At 41.9% G+C, this 25,303-nt stretch overlaps 1 protein-coding gene across 2 annotated transcripts in view; it reads left to right on the forward strand.

Moving 5' to 3' along the window:
- Positions 1-243: 243 nt before the first annotated feature.
- KCNK2 (potassium two pore domain channel subfamily K member 2) overlaps positions 244-25,303 on the forward strand; it is a 181,385-nt gene continuing 156,325 nt past the window's right edge. The window contains exon 1 of one of the 2 annotated variants that reach the window (XM_078382954.1): positions 244-2,018. In XM_078382954.1, coding sequence (XP_078239080.1) covers positions 1,985-2,018 — 34 coding nt within the window. In that variant the 5' untranslated portion in view covers positions 244-1,984. The remainder of the gene's footprint in view (positions 2,019-25,303) is intronic. The other variant, XM_078382955.1, reaches the window with a different exon arrangement.

Below are 25,303 nucleotides of genomic sequence, written 5' to 3' on the forward strand. Positions count from 1 at the left end.
ACAAATACCTCACTAAAAGGCAGCAAACAAAAGCAACACCAAACCCACATTCAAAGCAGTAAAACACAACCATCCGTTAAAAAAAGAAAACACGCACTCAGGCAGCCAGTCACTCACTCAGGAAAAGCTTGCCTGAGGACATTCCAGTTTTTAATTAGTGTAACTCTGAATAACAGATTTTTGGGATAAGGCCTTTTTGAGACTCAAAGTGTGCCTTTACCTCATGAAGTGTTTGTATTTGTTTATTTAAAGTATTTTTACTTTGCTTTCCAGAAAAATGAGTCTCCAAGAGGAGCTTACAAAATTCAGTACTGATTTAAACTCTTCCTTCAGGTTTATAATTGAAAAAAAAAAACCATGGTTCAAAGGGAAAAGTATAATTTCAATTCCATTTCATTTCTTGCTCTCTCTCCCTCTCCCTCTCTCTCCCTCCTCATACTCATACTTTTACAGTCTGAACAAAAGCAAGGTTACATGAAGCTACTGGTTTTCACCAGTGTATATTGTTCCAACAGTGGAAAGACCAGAAAATTGTGAGGGGATATCTAGCTTAGTTCTCCGCTCTAAACTAACTGCTTGAATTAGGATCACATATCAAGGTTTCTGGCTTGTGTAACAAGAGCTTTCTCTTAAAGAGATGCCTTACATCCTACCAATCTCCTTATTCATGAGAAATATTCCAACTATTGGAAGAGATGTGTGATCTGAGTGTAGCTATGTCATTTTTCAGATTTGCTGGCAGGTTGCAGTCCTAAGAGGCAAGGGTTAAAGGTGAGGAGCAAGGCCAGAGAGGCTAATTGGCACGTTCAATTTTTTTAAAATTAAAAAAAAATGATTAATGCGCTGGTTATATGCTGGAAAATTTTGGTACAATGGATTTTTGTTATCTGGAAAAATGAGTACATTTTTTTAAAAATGAAAAGGGATCCTTTCAATTGCGGCATAATTGGTGCTAACATGTCCTAAAGGGCTCAGAGAGGATTTTTGAGCATTCCCTTATGTATTTTTAAATTAGAAAGCTGGATGCCCTTAGAGTGCTGGGGTAGTGCTAAAATGGCCACCCCAGCCTAGACACTCAGTGTCACCTTGTGACTCAATGTGATACTGCAGGATATGGGAAATAAATTATTTAATGCTAAAACAATAAATCAATTTTTACAAACAAAATTTTATACCCTCAGGGTCCACTTAGTATGCATGCCAAGTTTCAGTTGTTTAGATTTAATGGTTTTAGAACCACAATAAAGACTGACAGTCAAATTGACAGATGCTTGTGTTATTAATTGGTATACATCTCACAAGTTTTTATTTACCTGAAAAAAAACAGAACATCAGGGTCTGTCTGTTTGTCTGTTACTTAGAGGTTATTTACACACACATACACATTATGATAGCATTTAGTGACCACAGGGTGTTAAAAATAAACTCTGCTCATGCTGATCTCTTTGTCCTTTAAAGAATGGAAAATATTATGTACTTCAAACCCTGCTGAGTCTCTGAAATTCTTTGGAAACTTTTGCAGTAACAATGGATTATGTTCAGCACCAGCCTGCCTTAAGAAGGAAAAACAGAGCGATAAATAAGTATTTATTCTGAGAGACTCATTCAAGCTCTTGCTTTTTCATCTCCTCTGGAAGATTTCTTAGGTGGCTTCTCTTCTTTAAGAGGGCCATTTGTTAGAGAAACATGCTATGAAAGAATATTTTGCAATTGAATCAGCTGTCATTTGTAAAGTGCCTTGAAAATGTAAATCATCATGCAGATGCGATAGATTTAATGCCACTAATGACTTACTGATTTGTATGCAATTGCTTGATTGTTTAGGACAGGAAATAGAAGCACGCAGATTTGCATGCATTTAAGGATGAGACTCGCCATTTGGAGGAAATGGTTCAAAGTGAATCAGTCTTTGGAGGAATGAAAAGGAAACGCTTTATCCAAGGAAGGAAAAAAACATGTTGATGTCCAGTAGTTACATCACCAAATGATGAACCTCCCAGCACGGTATCACTTCCATTGTAAGTATCCTTTCCACAGATCAAATATAATGATCACAACCATTATGAAATATTATGGGCACAAACTTATAATGAAAAGAAATATGGTCCACATTGGACCTAATGAACATTCTTTGTTTCTATAAACAGCCAACATTTCAGAGCCCATATTTAATCAATCCTATAATTTATAGGAGTTAGAAGAGTTAGAAGAGTTAGAAGCGGGGCCATGAGCGAGAAAGGGGAGCTGGACCTGACCGGGGCCAAGCAGAACACGGGCATGTGGCTCGTCAAGGTCCCAAAATACTTGTCTCAGCAATGGAATAAAGCTTCAGGAAGAGGTGAAGTAGGGAAGCTAAGAATTGCCAAAAATCAAGGAAGAACTGAGGTATCATTCACTTTGAATGAAGATCTTGCAAATATTGATGATATTGGTGGGAAGCCAACTTCCATCAGCGCACCCAGAGAACATCCTTTTCTGTTACAAAGTGTGGGAGGACAGACATTAACTGTGTTTACAGAGAGCCCCTTAGAATGCCAGACCGATGAAAAATCTGAGAGTAACAATAGCGATTACAGAGTCTGTAAAGTATCTGTAAAGTACCCTTCATGGATTGCTGCCTTGTCGTGGCGAAGGGGCTTGAGTAACTCAGAAAAGCTATGGGCTATGCCGTGCAGGGACACCCAAGACGGACAGGACATAGTGGAGAGTTCCGACTAAACGCAATCCACCTGGAGTAGGAACTGGCAATGCCACTCCAGTATCTTTGCCAAGAACGCCCCATGATCAGAAACAAAAGGCTAAAAGATATGACGCTGGAAGATGGGACCCTCAGGTCGGAAGGCGTCCAACATGCTACTGGGGAAGAGTGGAGGACAAGTACAAGTAGCTCCAGAGCTAATGAAGTGGTTGGGCCAAAGCCGAAAGGACGCTCAGCTGTGGATGCGCCTGGAAGTGAAAGGAAAATCCGATGCTGCAAAGAAAAATACTGCATAGGAACCTGGAATGTAAGATCTATGAACCTTGGGAAGGTGGAGGTGGTCAAACAGGAGATGGCAAGAATAAACATCGACATCCTGGGCATCAGTGAACTAAAGTGGACAGGAATGGGTGAATTCAGCTCAGATGATTATCATATCTACTATTGTGGGCAAGAATCCCGTAGAAGGAATGGAGTGGCCCTCATAGTCAACAAACGAGTGGGAAAAGCTGTAATGGGATACAATCTCAAAAATGATAGAATGATGTCAATACGAATCCAAGGCAGACCTTTCAACATCACAATAATCCAAGTTTATGCACCAACGACCACTGCTGAGGAGACTGAAATTGAACAGTTTTATGAAGATTTACAACACCTTCTAGAACTGACACCAAAGAAAGATGTTCTTCTCATTCTAGGGGACTGGAATGCTAAAGTAGGGAGCCAAGAGATAAAAGGAACAACAGGGAAGTTTGGCCTTGGAGTTCAGAACGAAGCAGGACAAAGGCTAATAGAGTTTTGTCAAGAGAATAAGCTGGTCATCACAAACACTCTTTTCCAACAACACAAGAGGCGACTCTATACATGGAAATCACCAGATGGGCAATATCGAAATCAGATTGATTATATTCTCTGCAGCCAAAGATGGAGAAGCTCTATACAGTCAGCAAAAACAAGACCTGGAGCTGACTGCGGCTCTGATCATCAGCTTCTCATAGCAAAATTCAAGCTTAGACTGAAGAGAGTAGGAAAAACCACTGGGCCACTCAGGTATAATCTAAACCAAATCCCCTATGAGTACACAGTGGAAGTGAAGAACAGATTTAAGGAACTCGATTTGGTGGACAGAGTGCCTGAAGAACTTTGGATAGAGGCTCGTAACATTGTCCAGGAGGCAGCAACAAAAACCATCCCAAAGAAAAGGAAATGCAAGAAAGCAAAGTGGCTGTCCAACGAGGCCTTAGAAATAGCAGAGAGGAGAAGGGAAGCAAAATGCAAGGGAGATAGGGAAAGTTACAGAAAGTTGAATGCAGACTTCCAAAGAATAGCAAGGAGAGACAAGAGGGCCTTCTTAAATGAACAATGCAAAGAAATAGAGGAAAATAACAGAAAAGGAAAAACCAGAGATCTGTTCAGGAAAATTGGAGATATTAGAGGAACATTTCGCGCAAAGATGGACATGATAAAGGACAAAAATGGGAGGGACCTAACAGAAGCAGAAGACATCAAGAAGAGGTGGCAAGAATACACAGAGGAATTATATCAGAAAGATGTGGCTATCCTGGACAACCGAGACAATGCAGCTGCTGACCTTGAGCCAGACATCCTGGAGAGTGAAGTCAAGTGGGCCTTAGAAAGCCTGGCTAACAACAAGGCCAGTGGAGGTGATGGCATTCCAGTTGAACTATTTAAAATCTTGAAAGATGATGCTGTTAAGGTGCTACATTCAATATGCCAGCAAGTTTGGAAAACCCAACAGTGGCCAGAGGATTGGAAAAGATCAGTCTACATCCCAATCCCAAAGAAAGGCAGTGCCAAAGAATGCTCCAACTACCGCACAATTGCACTCATTTCACACGCTAGCAAGGTTATGCTCAAAATCCTCCAGGGTAGGCTTCAGCAGTATGTAGACCGAGAACTCCCAGAAGTACAAGCTGGATTCCGAAGAGGCAGAGGCACTCGAGACCAAATTGCTAACTTGCGCTGGATTATGGAGAAAGCCAGAGAGTTCCAGAAAAATATCTACTTCTGCTTCATCGACTATGCAAAAGCCTTTGACTGTGTGGACCACAACAGACTATGGCAAGTTCTTAAAGAAATGGGAGTGCCTGACCACCTTATCTATCTACTGAGAAACCTATACGTGGGACAGGAAGCAACAGTTAGAACTGGCTATGGAACAACTGATTGGTTCAAAATTGGGAAAGGAGTACGACAGGGCTGTATATTGTCCCCCAGCTTATTCAACTTATATGCAGAATACATCATGCGGAAGGCTGGACTGGAGGAATCCCAAGCCGGAATTAAGATTGCCGGAAGAAACATCAACAACCTCCGATATGCAGATGACACCACTCTGATGGCAGAAAGTGAGGAGGAATTAAAGAACCTTGTAATGAGGGTGAAAGAGGAGAGTGCAAAAAACGGTCTGAAACTCAACATCAAAAAAACGAAGATCATGGCCACTGGTCCCATCACCTCCTGGGAAATAGAAGGGGAAGATATGGAGGCAGTGACAGATTTTATTTTCCTGGGCTCCATGATCACTGCAGATGGAGACAGCAGCCACGAAATTAAAAGGCGCCTGCTTCTTGGGAGGAAAGCGATGACAAATCTTGACAGCATCTTAAAAAGCAGAGACATCACCTTGCCAACAAAAGTCCGAATAGTCAAAGCTATGGTTTTTCCTGTCGTGATGTATGGAAGTGAGAGCTGGACCATAAAGAAAGCAGACCGCCGAAGAATTGATGCCTTTGAATTGTGGTGCTGGAGGAGACTCTTGAGAATCCCCTGGACTGCAAGGAGAACAAACCTATCAATTCTAAAGGAAATCAACCCCGAGTGCTCACTGGAAGGACAGATCTTGAAGTTGAGGCTCCAGTACTTTGGCCATCTAATGAGAAGAAAAGACTCCCTGGAAAAGACCCTGATGTTGGGAAAGTGTGATGGCAAGAGGAGAAGGGGACGACCGAGGATGAGATGGCTGGACAGTGTCTGCGAAGCAACCAACATGAATTTGACACAACTCCGGGAGGCAGTAGAAGATAGGAGGGCCTGGCGTGCTCTGGTCCATGGGGTCACGAAGAGTCGGACACGACTAAACGACTAAACGAATTTAATCAATCCTATAATTTATGTCACTACAACTGTGACTTTCATTGGACCAAAACAATGCTTAGCTCTGTACAGGGGAAATCTGAGCAATTTAAAAAGACCAATTGTTTAATCTATCATGTCACTACAACTGTAATTTTCAATGGGCAAAAGTGATGCTCAGCTTCATACAGTGGAAATCTGGGCATGTTTTCCCTCAGGTCTCCTGGAGTTCAGTGCGATTTACCGTCTGGCAAATAAATTTAGAATGGCAGCCACAATTTTGTTAAATATTTTAAAATACATCTTATTTTCAGGAACTGTGAGTATTATAGCGTGTGGACTGTAATATGTGAACAACTGATTACTAGTTAATCCAGATTGATTGTCTGGAATACAGTCTCGTGCATACGTACTTATGGTGACTGTAGTTTCAAAGCTCCCTCAAGTTGAAATAAATATTTTGTGCTTTGTGGTATGCACTTCATACCCTGTTTCCCCGAAAATAAGAACTAACCTGAAAATAAGCCCTAGTATGATTTTTCAGGATGCTCATAATATAAGCCCTACCCCAAGAATAAGCCTTAGTTAAGTGAAACCCCGCCCTTCACCATTGTGCAGCAATCAGAAGATGACATGACTGTACAGTATTTGAATAAATGTAGATTGTTGTACATGAAAAAAAATAAAATAAAACATCCCCTGAAAATAAGTCCTAATGCATGTTGTGGAGCAAAAATTAATATAAGACCCTGTCTTATTTTTGGGGAAACACGGTACATAGAATAGGAATGTATATCACATAGGTTTTAAGTACCCTAACTATTTACATGACTGCTATCTTAATTTCTCATTAGCCTTCTGTGTGAGGAGAATGCTTTATATCAATGTAATACTTTATATCAAGTTACAGTATTTTACATCACTCTTCCAAGGCTGATTCATACCAGCCACTTTTTTATGCATCCCACACTTTATCAGAACTTTCTGGTACATGATAGGCTTCGTCCTTGAAGCTACTGCAAACAAAGAAAGGTATGAAAAATCCATTGCTTGGTGTAAGTGCCCATCAGAAAGATGAAACCTCAGTTAAACTATATTGACAGGCAGCTATGCGTATCTTTAAGCTTTTTAAAACAATGTTGAAGTAAATGTATGGAACTATGAAGCAGGGGGAAGGCAAAGTTCCTTTTTGGTACTGTTCCACTGCCTGATTGATCTTTTCCTTGATTGTTTGGCAAATATACCAGAGCAAATGCTTTGTGAACCTAATTTTGACAGATGATTAGAAATAGAGATGGGCATGAACTGCTGGTTTAGCAGTTTGTTCCAGTTTATTTTTCAGCCAAACAGGTGTTCAGCGCTTCCCAGCCCCACCTCCTCCAGTAGGCACCCAATCGGAAGCAGTGCCCTGGTCTCCTGCCCCACCTCTCAGTGGGCACTTGCCAAAGGAGGCGGGGCTGAGAAGTGGCAAACACTTTTTGGGCCGAACCAGCACGAACTGGTTCATGCCCATTGTTAATTAGAAGCTTATCATCAATAAACACAAAATGTTTAAACTACAAATTGCAGGAACACATACTCCTTGTTGTGGGACAGAAGACGTCAGCACTCTTCACAAGGGGAAATTTGCATTATTTACACCTTACTGTACGTATAAAAGCAAATTGTATTTTGGACTCCCCAGAGTGCGATTAAACGGTGTGTAGGGATAGGGAATGGCCAATATATGTTGTGGGATGGGTCTGCCTTCTTGACAGTGTCTTGGAAGAGGCAGTGCTTCCAAGGAAAGGCCAGCAACATCCCTGCAAAATGGTGATAACAGTTTCAGTGAAGAGTCATACAAGAGAGACATGGGCTGAATCCTGTTGCTCAGCATAGAGTAGGCCCATTGAATCAGTGGGCATTTGGTGAGTCAACTCCTCCATTAGTTCCTTTGATTCAAATGGGCCTATTCTAAGTTGCAACTTGCTATGCTAAATTAGAATCAATGTAGCTTATGGAGGAGTTTGTTCACCAAATCTCCATTAGTTCAATGGGCCTACTCTAGTGTGGCTTACTTCTGGGAATCTGGAAATGCAAATATTCTGTCTGCAGAAACAGAACACTTCTACCTGCATGATTTTAGCCATTGGTAGAAAGTCTTCCCACACCTCTGCCTTCTTACAGAGTGTTGCTGTTGTCAGTGAGGAGAGGTACCAGCTGGTGACATATTTCTAAATTAAATTTAAAGTGCTCTTTATGACCTGTAAAGATCTACATAATGTGTAGTCCATGATATCTGAGGGACTTCCCCTCACTGTATGTCCTGGTGTATGAGGAGGCTTTCCTCGCAATGCTACCGCCCTTAGAGGCACATGTGGTATGTGATTTGGCTTTGTCTGAATCTCAAAGTGAATTGTACTGATTCAGAGTGATTTTGGAGGTGTAGGAATTGAAATAAAGCTTCTCTAAAGACAACCAAATCCAAATCTCACACCCTCCCCAAAACACTGTGAGAATTTTAGATTTTCTGGGAAATACAAATATTCTGTCTGCAGAAACAGAACACTTCTACCCACATTCTCCAGATAAAGAACATGCCCGGGGCATGGAGAAATGAGAGGGCAAGTAGAAATAGAAGTGTCGTTTTCTAACAGACAGACCTAGCTTCTAATCACAGTAAACTGTTTTATCAGCACTCACGAATCACTTTAGGGCAGGAATACTACAGTAATATATTACTCTACTGTCAGTGTTCAGTGCTTTTGCTCTTTCTGTCTCTCAGAAGCATGAGTGAAATAATGTTAATGGGACCTGTGGGAGTGGAAGGTGTAACATTTGTGCTTTCTTAGGAAAAAAAAGCTCAATGGACAAGTATTTCTGGTTGTAAAACTGTACACTGCACATATACATCCCATGGCACTTTTGGTGATGTTGGTGCTAGATGAGCAGAAAAGAACAAATCCTGGAACTCTTTTCCATTCATCATAATTAGAGACGGGGTAGTCATATTCACCTCCCAGGGGAGACAAATCCGAATATTACTACCACAGGTGGCTGGGTTTTTTTGACCCCATCCCCCAGAACTGCCTGGTCCACTTACAGCACAGTGCATGTGGCTGTCATTCTTTGCACTCACCAGTCACAGAAGTAGACTCATCATCCCGCTTCCTGGTGGAAATGGTCAGTAGTGCAGGGAGGTGGGGAAGCCCCAGCCAGGATACTTCCACGATTTGTGTGGTGTGAATAACAATGGCTGTGTGCAGTGCGCCACAAGCCGCAAGTGGACCAGCCAGATCTGGGGATGGGTTGAAAGGGCCCGACCACCTGTAGTAGTGATATCTATATTCACCTCACCCAGGAGATGAATACGAAGAGTCCATCTCTAATCACAATCATCTCGCCCTCACATGTACCCTTCTAATGAGGTGGCCACTTCTTTATGGAATGCTCTACCTGTGGAGAAATGCCCAGCCCTTCCCTCCTAATATTCAGGAAGCATATAAAACCTTGGCTTTTTAGGGAGGCATTTCAGGATATCCTCCTTTTATAATTGTTGGTCATTTAGTTTTATTTTGATGATTTACCCTGTATTCTTTATCTTGTCTGTCGCAACCATCATGATTTTTAGATCTGTTGCTTTGTTATGTAGATATATATCTTATTATATATTTTTGGTTTGATTGGGATTTGGATGCTCTTTGTATGTTTATTTTACTGCTGGAAACTGCCCAGAGTAGTGGCTAGGCAACTAAATGGTGCAGTATCAAATGAGACAGATATATTCGCATCCGACCTGCTTAATTTTTTACAGGTTTTTAAAACTACGGTTGCTCCTCTACTGTATGTTAGTTTTATAACCGTTGCCCACAACAATTAAGTACATTGAAAACGATGAGATTTATTTCTTAACAAACACACTGCCTTGAGGTTTAAATCTACACATGCTAATACTTTTTTTAAAAAGTATTACTGTTTGTTTAGTGGCTGAAGAATTGTTTGGTGCTTCAAAGCCCTGTCTTCTACAGCAGGTGCCCGCTTAGAGGCAGCATCTGGAGGAGGCAGGGCAGGGAGCCCAAAGTGTTCCAGCACTGGTTTTTGAATATTACTGTTTCTAATTCCTGCGTGCAGACTGGCCTGTTTGTACTATGTAACATGATATACGGCATTTCTGGAAAGATAGCATAGGTCAAATTAGGAGACAAGCAGATGTTGTGCATTACATTGTTACAAAAAAACAACCTCAACCTCCCCCCACTAACCCATCCACCCCCATTTACCTGTAGATCAGATCATCAGTTTCATTCTTCTTTCTCAATCTTTGAATGCAGTGGGGGGGAGGGAGAGAGAAAGTCCATCTCTTTATTTGATAGATACAGCCAAAGGCAGCTGTAGTCTAAAGATGCAGGTCAAGGCAATCATTTGTTATTTAGTGACATGCTCATTTCGAAGTGCTATTAATTCTCAGTACAAGTTTCCAAGCTGATCCTCGGTGACATTGTGCTACAGAGATATGTGGATCTCTGGACACAAAGTAATTCGTATTTTCAATATGAAGTGGTTGACTATTATCTACACAAGTCCCCACATCAAGGCTACCTCTCCCAGAAGGTAAGGTTATATCATTTTTCCCCAGCAATGTAGTGAAGCAATTATGCAATCTGCTATGAAGGGCATGGTGCCTGGTCACAATAGATACATAGTCCTGCCTGTAGCTGGGTGGATAGCTCAGTGAGAAAGCTGGCTACAGAGCCAGAAGTTGGGAGTTTGAATCCCTATTGTGCCTCCAGGGAGAAGAGCCAGCCTGTGAGGCCTTGGGCAAACTGTACAGTTACAGGATACCCCCAGAAGAAGAGAATGACTTCTGAGTACTTTCTACCTAGAAAATCCTGAAAAGCGATCCCCGAGCTTCTTCTGTGTGGCCCTCCAGCCTGTTTGTTTACTGCTACCACCCTCAAAGGGACGTGGTGGCGCTTCGGGCTAAACCGCAGAAGCCTTTGTGTGCTGCAGGGTCAGAAGACCAGCAGTTGTAAGATTGAATCCACGCGACGGAGTGAGCTCCCGTCGCTTTGTCCCAACTCCTCACCAACCTAGCAGTTCGAAAGCATGTAAATGCGAGTAGATAAATAGGTACCATCTCGATGCGAACGTAAACTGTGTTCCGGATCTAAGTTGCACTGGCCACGTGACAATGGAAACTGTCTTCGGACAAACGCTGGCTCTACGGCTTGGAAACGGGGATGAGCACCGCCCCCTAGAGTCAAACAAGACTGACTAAAATGTCAAGGGGAACCTTTACCTTTACCACCCTCAAGGCATTTTTTCTCAGACCCACACTGTTCTTCCTGCCTCTTATAAAAAATACAAGAGCATAATTCTTTCTTCTTGTCTCCATGGTTCCCTCTGTCAGCCCCATCTTAGTCTTATCCTCCATACTTGCATTTTGGTCATTCTCGGTGCTTCACTCCCCCTCGCCATGCATTACAACGTTGAAGGCTATAGTGTATATTTATGTAATGACAATAAAGCAGCTGTGTGGATGGGTACAGGAAATGTCTGGCCTGCTGATAGCCTCTCCCACTGCCCTGTGGGGGAAAAGGAGCCAGTGAGAGCAAAGTTGTCTCCCAGACAGTGGAGCGGTGGCCAGGAAACCGCTCTGGCACTAACTGGGCAGCAACACTGTTCTTGTCTCAGGTGCAGCACCAGCGGCTCCGTTTTTCCTGCATGACAGTCCCCAACCCCAGCACCACCATGACCTGGGATACCTCCCAACACTGGGCAACCAGGATAGAAGCCCCAGTGCTGTTATCAAATGGCACCAATGCATACTTTTTAAAACTGCATTATGGCTTGTATCATATGCAACAACTGAAGCGACTGCTTTCTTTTAGCGTAGTTGCATCTGAAAAGGTTGTCTGCCCCATGAGCTTACTCTCACGCATCTGAAGAAGTGGGATACTATCTTCAGAGACATCATCTTGCCGACAAAGGTCCGCATAGTCCAGTAGTGATGTATGTTAGTGAGAGCTGGACCATAAAGAAAGCTGACCACCGAAGAATGGATGCTTTTGAATTGTAGTACTGGAGGAGGCTCTTGAGAATCCCCTGGACTGCAAGGAGAACAAACCTATGCATTATGAAGGAAATCAACTCTGATTGCTCACTGGAAGGACAGATCCTGAAGCTGAGACTCCAGTACTTTGGCCATCACATGAGAAGAGAAGACTCCCTGGAAAAGACCCTGAGAGTGTGAAGGGAAGATGAGAAGGGGACGAGAGAGGACAAGACGGTTGGACAGTGTCATCGAAGCTACCAGCATGCATTTGACCCAACTACGGGAGGCAGTGGAAGACAGGAGGGCCTGGCATGCTCTGGTCCATGGGGTCACAAAGAGTCAGACATGACTTAACAACAAGAACAACAAATATAATAGAGCTAGTGGATTAAAACATTTTAGAACAGTTCTAAAACATATTAAGATAATTAGTTAAAGCAGGAAACTGAAGACCATAAGATAGAATACTAGATTATTATTAGTTAATCAATAATTAATTAATTAATTAATTATATTAGTTGATAAATTAATCAAAATTATTCGTAATAATAGTAATAATAACTAATATATTGTTAGTTAATTGTTAATTAAATAATTAATTTTGTGATGTAAAATCAGTTTTGACTTTAGGTGATTTTCCCAGAGGCATAAAATACTCAGATGTGCTTACTTCTTAACTGGTATAAATTACCACTCCTATACTTATTCTGCTTCTTCCAAACACAGGGAGGGATTCAAAGATATACAGGGCACCAAAGCCTCATATCTTGGCTACTGTAAATTTGACTTGAGAATCCATCTGAAATTTCATCAGGCATTGCCCACGTCCAAATTTTTTTTCCATAATCTTAAAGGCTAGAAACTTTAAAATACTAACAGTTTAGCCTAATCATATGCAGAACACCGCATTCTATGCATCCAGTTCAGTGATCCTATTATTAATTTGATTTCTATCCACTTTCGTTCTTCACCTTTGATGTTGTCATGTGGGACATAGCTTCTAAATTCTTTTCCTCACTTATTCTTTGGAGGTAGTTCATTTGTGTTCCTTCTTAATTTGTATGTTGATATATCATAGTTTGCTCAGCCATGAAAGAAAAATTTATGGTTTATAATTCTGAAGCTGATATCTTGCCCCTGACATTTTTCACCTCCCGCAACATATTTCACAGATAGATATTGACTCGATTGATGGATGAATTGTAATTGAACATTGGTGGTAGAAAAAGAACCCTTACTTTACTTGAGGGCAAGTGGCTAATCTAGCACCCACAGGCCAGGTTGCTTACCACAGGTAGCCATGACAGGAGTACCTATAAGTTGCTAGCGGCCCTCACCATATGCTACCTGAAACAGTTGCCTTGCTTTGACTAACAGTAGAGTTGTCTCTGATTCCACTCATAATTGGAGATTGCGGTATTCGTATTTGAATACAAATATCTCCACGCAGCTGGAGTTAACAAGGGTCCAGCCCCTGGGGCAGGACCGTCCACTCACGCATCCGGCGACGGCAGCCCCTCTCTTCCTTCCAATTGCCCCGGAGCACCACTCAGCTAGCCACTGGGCAGCCTTGCCGGGAGAATCCTCTCCCCCCCCCCCCGTCAGGAGTGGCGAGCCAACCAGCAAGAGAATGGTGCTTAGGAGTGATTGGAAGGATGTGAGTGGACAGTCCTTCAAAAACTAATGCCCCGATCTCTACTCATAATCACTTGGACACTACACCCAACTCATATGCGCACACGCACACGCACACGCACACACACACACACACACACACACACACTGTACCTTTATTGTTTCTGGCTGTAGGCCTTTACAAAGTCAGACTGACTGAAAACTCTCACTCTGAAGATCTGCTAAATTCCATGACTGATTGATTTCATGATTTATTTTATTTTATTTAAGATATTTCTATCCCTCCTTTCTCTCTGAAAGGATCCATAGTTTAAATATGTGGTACAAGCCCAGTATATTGAAGGATGTCCTAAGAATATTTCTCCCACCACCATATCCTACCCTAGTCTACATTTTTAGAGGGCAATGTATTGTTTTTTAAACGCTGATCATAGGAAACTTAGGAGAAAAGAACTCTGAAAATAAATATATAGTAAAGCAATGGTATAGAAACTTTTCATTCAGGGAAGATAAAGATTTAATATTAATTCTTCAAAATAAGAGCCTCGTGGCACAGTGGTTAAAACGCTATACTGCAGCTAAAACTGTGCTCACGACCTGGGGTTCAAATCCCAGGTAGCCGGCTCAAGGTTGACTCAGCCTTCTATCCTTCCGAGGTTGGTAAAATGAGTACCCAGCTTGCTGGGAGGGCAATGTGTAGCCTGTATAATTAAATTGTAAACCGCCCGGAGAGTGCTTGTAGCGCTATGGGGCGGTATATAAGTCAAAAAATAAATAAATAAATAATTTTTGAGAAATGTTATTCTAAAATATGCAGCATCTCTTTAAAAACAACATCCAAATGTCCATCCTGTTATTTTATAGGGACAGGTAATCAATTCTAGAAACTTCCAGTTTGTTCACTACTGTTATTAACAACAACAAAAAATCATCTCCCTACAGGAAGCATTTGAAAGTGAACTGTTCATCTGAGAATTGAGAACCCAAATCACTTTGATAGAAAATCTTGGGCTTCTTTGTCCTTTTCGCACTTCAGAAATGCTTGCTGTTTGGTTACTTTATTTTCACTGTGTTCAACACAAAGAATGCATCATTGTCTAAAATGATAGAATTAGATAAATGAATGGACTAAGCATAAAGGTCACTCTTTTGCCAACCACTGAAGATTGTACAACTGAAATGAAAAGTGAAGCCATATAACATGACCTAAGGAAAGTAACTGGAAGTTGCAGTATAGTATAGTATGAACAGGCTACAGCTATTGGGGAAAGGCAGGGTCTGTAACCTTTTTAAAAAATTACAAATATGTAAAGTAATCCTTTATGAACAGAAATGCATAGTGATATTTCATAGCAGTCAGGGTTATTAAAATGTAACCACCACCACCTCCAATATGGACAGAGATATTCCAAAAAGAATAATGAAACTTTTAATTTGTTCACTGAATTTGAGAAAAACATAACACCTGATAAATATATTTGATGAAGGAACACTCCAGGGTTGCAGGGTGCAACTCCACACCTCTCATTCCTTCACATCTCATTTTTTCAGGGGCCACATGTCAGCCAAGAGTGGGGCACCACTAGTGGCAGACAGTACAAAAGCCCTTTTGCTCTCTTCCTCCCTGTCTCTCTCTCTCTCACACACACAATCCTTAAATATAATCAGCACTGTGCACTCTCTCTGTGTGTTAAAAGCAGAGCTTGGAAAAGTAACTTTTTGGAGTAGAACATTCAGACCCACCCACTGGCAATGGTGGCTGAGAGATTTTAAGAACTGCAGTTCATAACAGTAATTTTTCCCCAAGATTTCTTATGAAGCTCAATGCAGAGATTGCTAAAGAATGGGAAGCAGAAATGATGTCAAGTTGCTGTCATCACCACTTCATGCTCTTTCTCACTGACTTTTTTGCCTCACGCTCACAGCACAGATGCCAGAAGAAAAACAAGATCATGAGGCAGGCAGGCATATGCCAGAGCTAAGAGACCAACCACAGAGTGCAAAGACAAGCCTAAAACACATTATGTTTTGGTCCATATGTCCATTGAGACATATAAGGATCACCAACCTGGAATTATTATTTCTCCCATTCCATAACCTTGTTCTTTGTTCCTTATAAACTAGGTTCTAATCTTTGGAATAACTGTCCTACATCTCTGTCATGGTCCTTTGTTTCCATTGGGAGAAGCCCATCTGTTAAATCCCAGTGATGTTTTTTAAATAAAATTTTGAGAAGCCTCCTAGAGCAGAAAGGTCTCTTATAGCCTGTCAATGCCCTGAGTTGCAGTGGCAGAAGCCACTTCACTGACTGAAACACCTGGCCCTTCAATTCTCATAGGCTCACATTCAGGTGTTTATGTTCCATTTTCACCTGTGTTATATGTGTTTCAGCATGAAAAGCAAAAGGAGAAGAAACTGGGAAAAGAAACACATTTTAGAGGGTAAAAAGCTTAATAACGATATATTTGTGAATTTCGTTGTATGGGTATACTGTGTATATACTTACAATGACAATAAATTATATTATTATTTCTTGTATGCACAATCACTCTGTATCTCTGGGCACAACAATGGGTGTTCATAACATTGTCCCAGATTCAGTTAACACATCCATCTACCTAACTTTACTTAGAAGTCAAGGGAGACATGGCATATCGCACTTGGGTAGAAAAAGGGGGTGCCCAGGTGCTCCTGTGTGACTGCTAAATCAGCTCTCCAGGTACTAGCTGCTGGTGGAGAAATGCAAAGCCTCTGCTCTCTCTCTCTCTCTCTCTCTCTCTCTCGTACTCCATATCCTGTGGCCTTTCTATCAGGACCACAGAATCTGGGAACCTGGTAATTTCAACTCCCAGCAAGCACTGGGGCAACTTTCTTTTTAAAAAGGCATATACGCCAGTTCCGTTTAAAGATTAAGGACCAAAAAAAGGGATAGCTGGGGCCTAGACTAGACATTCCAGGACATATTTATTGGTATCTTTATATTAGTGGCCGTGCTTGCTGAGGTATTCTGAAAGTTATAGTCCAAAAAAGTGACTTCTCCTATCCTATCTGCTCAGGATAAAATAAAGACAAAATGAAAACAATACACCAAAAAATTATATAGAATAAATACAAAGATGACTGGTTCCTTTGAAGAACAATCCTTTGAGAAAGAGCTTGAAATTTTAGAAGGTGAAGTGGGAACTGGCCTCAAAGCAATTGGTAGAAATAAATCACCAAAATAGATGCAATACCAACAGAGTTATTTCCAGCTATAGAGGCTGAATCTATTAAAATTCTAATAAGAATATATCAGCAAATCTGGAGGACAAAAAAAAATGTTGACAAACATATATTTCATTCTGGAAGAAGGGAGGTATCAAAGAATGTTGTAACTCAATGACCACTGCAGTGATTTCTAATGCAAGCAAACTGATACTCAAGATCTTATAACAAAAGAGTTTGATATATGGAACAAGAAATGTGAACTATGCAAGCTGAATTTGGAAAAGTAAAAGGCATTTGGACTTTATTAAAGAACTGTAGAAGAATGAAGGTAAATCAAGCCTTTAATTTGCAAAATCTTAGCACAAATATGAATGACAAGACTTTCTGGAAGTCATTAATACATAGGATCATCATAAATTGGAAACAACTTGAAATCACTTAATAAAAACAGCGATATATTCTGGCATATCTTTAATCTTTCAGACCTTTAAAGGCACCTTTAAGCTTTGAAGGTTAAAATACATTAACATATATCACATTATGGACTATTATTATTGCATTTTATATTAATTTTGTATTTTATATTAATTTTTGCTTGTGATATTCTTTCCATTTCTTATTTGTATGGTACAAAGCAGCTGCTCACCTATGAATAAACTCACTAATTTATGTATTTACTAGGCAAAGGCATCTCATATTGTGGCTACATCAGTCTAGGTTTTCCTAGCTTTCCTCATATTACAATCTCATTGTGTTTCTTGTTATAGGTTCATAGACCATAACAGAACAGTGAAGGTTAAATCATAAAAGTTATTGGAGCAGACCCATTACACTGTTGTGATGCCATTTAAATAAACAGCAGTTGCAGCAACAGATGGCAGCTGAGAAGAAAATTTAAGTGGTGACTTTTTCTACTACTGCTCTGTAACATCTCATTCTCCTTAGCCTGCAAAATCTGTGGCATTCAGTAAAGGTAAAAAGAAAAAAAAGTGGCAGGTGGAAGAAGTGGCAGTAAGGAGGACTTTGGAGAAAAAGTGGCCATGTTCTCCTTGAACTCTTGATTTCGAAGGAAACAAAAACAGAATGTAGCCACATGTACATGTGGATTTTAGGAAATCCAATTTTAATAAATTCAGAACAATAAGTAAAGTCCCATGGCAGGAGCTCCTAACAGGAAAAGGAGTCCAGGATGGGTGGGAGTTTCTTTAAAAGAAAATTCTAAAGGCACAACTACAAACAATTCCAACAAGAAAAAAGTTCACAAAAAGCTCAGAAAAGACCTGAAAATAATGAAAAGGCACATATAGGAAGTGGAAGGAAGGCCAAGTCACAAAGGAAAAATACAGTGGTGCCTCGCATAATGAGCGCACTGTTTAACGACGAATCCGCATAGCGATCTATTTTTTTAGATTGCTAATGCGATCACATTGTGATGTTTTAATGGGCAAAACATCGCATTGCAATGATCGGTAAGCATTTCGCTTACCGATCTTTGCATTGCAATGTTTTTTAAACAGCTGATCGGCGGTTCCAAAATGGCCACCGGGTGCCCAAAATGGCCACCGCAACCATTTTCGCGTGGTTTCCTCACTTACCGAGGGCGCGAAAATGGCAGCGCTATGGAGGATCTTCGTTGAACGGTGAGTTTGGGCCCCAAAGGAATGCATTAAATGAAATTTAATGCATTCCTATGGGTTTTTCCGTTCCGTTTAGCGATGTTTTCACATAGCAACGATTAATCTGGAGTGGATTAACATCGCTATGCGGGGCACCACTATACAGACAAAAAAGGAAATTAAGAGGGCAAAAGTTGAGAATGAGCTGAGGTTAGCAAGAGACACTAAAATTGATTTTTTTTAAAAAGCATTTTTCAAGTACATGTGTAACAAAAGACAGAGAAAAGAAAGAGTGGCTCAGCTATTCAATGGAGATGGAAAAATGATAACAGTTGACAAAGAAAAGGCAGAGGTAGTCAATTCCTACTTTAGCTCAGGCTTCTCTCAAAGACTGTCTATAACGCTTCAGGCAAATGTGAAGTACAAGTGGAGAGAAAAGGATTGCAGCTTGAGATTTATAAACAAATAATTAAAGAATATGTTATTATTTTGAACAAGTTCAAATCTCCTGAGCCCGATGAACTGCATCCAAGGGTATTGAAGGAACTGTCTGAAGAACTCTCAGGACCACTATTATTTTCAAGAAATCATGGAGGGTGGATGAAGTGCTGAATGATTGCAGGAGGGCTGACATTGTCCCTATCTTCAAAAAGAGCAAAAAGGAACCTAGAAACTATAGGCAAGTCAACCTGACAACAATCCCAGGAAAAATTCTGGAGCAGATTATAAAGCAGTCACTCTGTCAACACATTGAAAACAATGCCAACACAGATTTATAATAATAATTTTAGAGCTGGAGAGCTGGAAGGGACCTTAGGGATCATCAAGTTCAGCCCCTGTCAAGGAGGCACAGTGGGGAATTGAACTCCCACCTCTGGCTCCGCAGCCCGATACTGAGCTATCCAGCAGTTCAAGAGCAAACCCTGCCAGACTAATCTAACCTCCCTGGTAGATGGTGTGAATGCTGTAGACATACTATATCTTGACTTTAGCAAAGCTTTTGACAAGATGCCTCACAATATTCTGATTAGCAAGCTACCAGGCAGTTTATTGTTGTTCATACTTCCATGTTACAATCACATTTCACATTTCCAGGATTACAGTTCTTATACTCTTAATCATATAATACTTTACAGTATTTATACACTTTGATAGTCCCACTCCTGTCAAATGCAGGAAATACTGTTTGTAGGTTTTCTCTGTTGCGCAATAATCCAATTTTGCAATACTGATATATACATTTTTAAAAATCTCCAAGTTCCTTTTTGGGCACTTCATGTTTATATTTTTGTTTTGTTTTTTAAAAGCCCCAAATCTGGAATTTCTGGAGTCAATACAGCCTGCAGTGAGGTCTTGCCTTGGGACAAAAAATTGGTGCCTAACCACACATTATCCATCCAGATTAAAAATAACCCATCTCTTTGGCAGAAGAGTCAATATTACTACTACCAGATTTGTAAATGTATAAAACAAATGTAATCATTTAAACTTTTCACCATTAAACTCTACAGTAAGTCTTTTTTAAAAACAAAAACTCTCAGCTAATAATATGCTAATACATAAAACAGAAATGGCACACATGTCCTGAGTAATCTCTTTATCTGTTCAGAACCCATGGCCACAGGAATGGAGGGTGAATTCATCCCAGTAGTGGCAATTTTTGGTAATTAATCACTCCTCCACCCCACAGCTCCCAACAGTTCCTGACAATGAAAGATATTTCATGAAAGTCTCAAGGGGGAAATATTTTATTTCCAAAAAATAAAAAAATAAAAAAATCATCATTTCTGATATCACAGCCTTAAGAGGTATAATTTATGGCAACAGGATTTCATCCATTTTGTCTTTGCTGCAGATGATTATAACACAGTTGCTTCTCTCTATGCCTTATAACAAATGAGAGGAGACAGTGTTACATTGAGTATGAGGAGAAAGGTGAAACTATTGCTATGTCATAACTTGTCTTCTAGTTTCTGAAATGTTTTATTTCCCAAGAAACATCCTTTACTGCCTGCCTATCCTCCTTGATCTGAAAAAGACTTTTGGGGAGATTTGTTTTCTGGTGTGTTTTTCTGGGTTTGAGACTGTGACAAACCCAGACCTACTGGGATATGTCCCACAGTTACACTAAGCTGCCACCAACCATTCCCTTTAAGAAGTCACACAGACCAGGGATGGATTTTCAAACAAATAAGGAATAAGGTTTATTTAAATACACACATGGAAAAATAAAACGATCAGGTGAATAAAATAAAGTAACGTGGCTTACTCTCACTCATACATACACACAGTTTGGTTCACCCAGAACCCTTAACTTAAAGCCCAGACCCTGAACCTATCAGTTCTGGCTAACCAACAGACACCTGAACCTATCAGGTTGGTACTCTGACACACAGTAGTACCCTGTCTGACACACAGACTCCCACACCAACTCCTTCTTCCCAGCTGCTGCTTCGTCTGCTTCGCTTCTCCACACACGCATCACATATTTATACAGTACAGCCCCTCCTCCTGATGTCCCGCCTTCCACTCCCCATAGGATGGAACTTTCCCTCCAAACCCATGACAGACAGGTAACATCAGTGCTGTATGTAACACCTCCCCTCTTTAAAAGTTGTTTTGTAGGGGGAAAGCTAAGGTGCTTTTCACCAAAAAACAACCTGTATAAAATACACAACAACAGTTATACATACCATATTATACTTACATATACTTACATTCTAAGTTAAACCATAGCAAATATGCATTTAAACATTTACCATATACAGTACATCAATTTACCTTTATTAATACAAACCAAATTCAAAACCAGGTACATTTTACTTTTTATCAGCATTATATACACATAGTCCATGTTTCCTTCGCCGTCTTCATTCTTCAGGTCTTCTTGATAAGGCGTCAGCAACACAGTTCACTGACCCTCTGACCACCTTCACTTCAAAGTCATAGTCCTGTAGGTTTAAAGCCCACCTCATAAGCTTGCTATTGTGGGTTTTCATTGTCTTTAACCATTGCAATGGTGAATGGTCAGTACACAGAATAAAATGTCTTCCCCAGATGTAAGGCTTGGCCTTCTGGATCGCGTAGACTATGGCCAAACACTCCTTCTCCACGGTTGCCAAATGTCTCTCACCTTTTTGAAGTTTCCTACTCAGGTAGGACACTGGATGCTGGTCACCATTCTCATCCTCCTGGCACAGAACTGCTCCTACCCCGCTGTTAGACGCATCGGTGTAGATGATGAACTCCCGGTCGAAGTCTGGAGCACGCAGGACAGGATAGTTGATTAACGCCTCCTTCAACCTCTGGAACGCCGCCTCACAGTCGCTGGTCCACGGGATGCGGTCATCAGCCTTCTTCCTCGTCAGATCGGTCAGCGGAGCCGCAATCTCGCTAAACCTCGGGATGAACTTTCTGTAGTAGCCCACCAACCCAAGAAATGATTTGACTTTTTTCTTGGTGTTGGGTCTAGGCCAATCACGAACAGCTTCTATTTTGGCCTCCAGGGGTTTTATCACTCCTCCCCCTACCATGTGACCCAAGTATTTTATTTCTGGGCTACCCAGCTGACACTTGCTGGCCTTTACTGTTAGCCCTGCTGCACTTAACCTCTGCAGCACTAACTCCAGGTGTATCAGGTGATCTTCCCAGGTATTACTGAAGATCCCTATGTCGTCAATGTAGGCCACTGTAAAGTCACTGAGCCCTGCCAAGGTCTGGTCCATCAGCCTTTGGAATGTGGCTGGTGCATTTCTGAGACCAAAGCTCAGGACTCGAAACTCATAGAGACCAAAAGGGCTGCAAAAGGCAGTCTTTTCTTGATCCCTGGGATCAATTCTTAATTGCCAATATCCCTTTACCAGGTCCAATGATGAGATGAACCGACAACCCCCTATGGTTTCAATCAGGTTGTCTAGCCTGGGCATTGGGTAGGCATCAGGAGTGGTTACACGGTTTAATTTCCTGTAATCGACACAAAACCTAATGCTCCCATCAGGCTTGTCCACAAGGACTATCGGAGAGGACCAAGGACTAGAAGAGGGGACGATTATGTTCTCCCTCAGCATTTCGTCCAGCTCCTTCCGCACCTTGTCCCTATAGGGTCCCGTTACTCGGTATGGGGATACTGCCTGCGGGGGTGCATCCCCTGTGTGGATCCGATGCATCACTCCCTTCACTATCCCCGGCTTGTTGGAAAACACCTGTTGATATTTACTAAGCAGCATTTTTAGTTCTTGCTGCTGGTCTTGGGTGAGTGCAGGACTGATCTTTACCTCCTCTGGGTTGTATTTTACTTCCCCTCTACCCTCCCAGAAGGGTAATTCCGCTTCCTCACTCTCAGCTGCTTTTATCGCGAACAAAACCCTCTGTTCTCCTCTGTAGTAGGGTTTTAGGGCATTCACATGAACCACCCTCCTTGCTTGGTTCTCCTCCTGCTCTATTAGGTAGTTCAGGTCTGACATCTTGGAAATGACCCTATATGGTCCTGCCCATTTGAGCTGCAGTTTATTCTCTCTGCAGGGCTTAAGCCAAAGCACTTCCTCCCCTGGGTCAAAGTGCCTCTCTCTAGCTTTGTGGTCATACCATGTTTTCTGTCTGACCTTCTGAGCTTGCAGGTTTTCTGCTGCCAGCTCTAGATTTCTCCTTAGGTCATTCATCAAGGTGTCTATGTATGTCACAACGTCTTGTGGGTCATCCTGGGTGATCTGCTCCCAAATTTGTTTGATCAAATCAAGGGGCCCTTTCACCCCTAAGTGTGCAGCAAACATGTCAGAGTGACCCCTTTGTAAGATCATGGGGCGATACTTTTCAGGTACCACCAGCTGACTTCTGATCCCATCTCCCCCTTTTGAGATATTCCTCAGGGTTTCTCTATATAAAATCCCCTTTTTCTCCAGAAATCTCACTGGGGTTTCAGGTGTTAGCTGGGCGTCAGTCACCTGTTCAAAACACTTTTGGAGAGTGGCGTCTGCCTTTTGCTCCTGTCCAAATCTGCTGTCTGTGGTTAAGGTTTCCACCACAGCTTCTGAACTCCCCTCTGCTTCCGCCTCTGGCTCATCATTACCCCCCTGAACTGTCCCTGTGGTGGCTTGTGAGCGTGTAATCACTAGCACCCGTTTCACATGTTCAGCCAGGTCATTTCCCACGAGCACGGCTGCTGGCAGAGTCGATAAAATCGCTAGCCGCCAATCTCCCCTCCAGCCTTGAAAGTTGACAGGTACCTCTGCTACTGGCAGAGAGATTACCTGCCCCTCAATACCTGCCACCTTCATGCTCTCATTTGGGATTATAAACTCCCGAGGAATAATATCTGGATGGCACAGGGTTACCTGGGAACAAGTGTCCCGCAGCCCCCTATACTGACGGTCAAGTATTCCTACGTCCACCCCTGCTGTCTCAAACAACTGAGAATCTGTTTTTATCAGCAAGCAGCGTTTTACCTCCACAAGAGGACCATTTTCCTCAGCCTGATCAGCAGAGGTAGCTGTCCCAGACTGAGTAGCCATGGCAACAGGCTCCCTCAGTGACACTGAGCCTTGCTCTTTCTGGACACAGAACACAGCTTTTGGCTTGGTCCCACTAGAATTCTGAGGCACCATTCCTTTTAGCTGCTTTAATTTCTCACACTCTGAGATTAGATGACCCTTTCCCTGACAGAAATAACATTTTCTGGTGTATTTTGATTCTCTCTCATCTTGTTTTGGTTTTCCCTCCAAAATTTGAGGTCTTAGTTTCATGTCTGAGGGCTTCCCTTCACCATGGGCCCCTCCCCCTTGCTGGCTTTTCCCTGGTCCCTGAGAGTACTTGCTGTAGGTTTCTTTGGGTTTACCTACAGATTTCCCCTCACCCAAGGGCTTTCTTATTTGGGAAATAAAATCTGCGATCTCTGCGGCTGCTGCCACAGATTTAGGTTTCCTTTCCCTCACCTGGAATTTCAATTCCCCATGCAGGACTGAATAGAACTGTTCCAGTGCTATCAAGTCTTTAAGCTGCTCATAGGTCTCTGTCCCTTCCTGCGATAGCCATTTCTCAAGCAGCCTCACCAATTGGGCCCCCACTTGGGTAAAAGTTTGTTCTGGTTTCTTGGTAAGGGACCTGAATCTTTGTCTCAGCTGCTCTGCATTTATCCCATGTCTGGCAAACACCAGTTTTTTAAACTCTGCAAAATCTTTCATCAGTTCCTCAGGCATCTCGGCATAAACCTCAGCCAGGCTACCACTGATTAAAGATCGCATGATGGTCATCTTCTCAGTTTCCCTCACTGAGAAGTCCACAAACGCTCTTTCCACTAAGGAAAAGAACACCTCAGGACAATCTCCCTTGTGGTACACAGGGAATTTCTTCAGGTCAGCTTTAGACAGTTGGCCTCCCTCAGAATCCCTATTATTATTATTGTTCTGGTTCATCAGTTCCAATCTCTTTAATTCAAACGCCATTCTCTCTCTCTCCAATCTTTCCTGCCTCTCCCTTTCCTCCATTTCAAATTGCCTCATCCTCAGTTCATGCTGTTGGACTAGGATCAATTTTCTGAGTTCTGGGTTCTGCTCTCCTGTGCTGTCACCTTGCACTGAGCCAAATTCATCCTCAGAACCTTGGTCAATCTGGGGGTCTTTCACTTCACTCATGTCTGCTATCTGGCTTCGAGTCAAGGGCATAATCCCCCCTCAGAACAGGCTGCTTTAAAAAGTCAAGCCTCAAAATAAAACGACCACTTTTTTCCTTTTTGCCTCAGAACCAGCTCTCCCCAGAGATTGCTGCTGTTCTTCAGCACTAAACTTGCAACAGTATCGAGTCAGAGCCTACCCCCCTCTGCTGGGCCTCTCAGCTGGCAAGCTAGCTCGCTGTTACTACGCAGTTTTGCCTCAGCTTTTTCCTGCCAAAACTAGGCTGCCTCAGAGCACCTTAATCTAAGTCTCCCCAGTTGGCACGTTCTTCCACTAGTGCACCTCCCCGTGAGGTACACCTAGAAGATTACCTACGCGCCTCAGACTGTCCCTGACTAGACCCCCCTTG

This window comes from Pogona vitticeps, chromosome 1, assembly GCF_051106095.1.
Source record: "Pogona vitticeps strain Pit_001003342236 chromosome 1, PviZW2.1, whole genome shotgun sequence".
NCBI classification, from domain to species: Eukaryota; Metazoa; Chordata; class Lepidosauria; order Squamata; family Agamidae; genus Pogona; species Pogona vitticeps.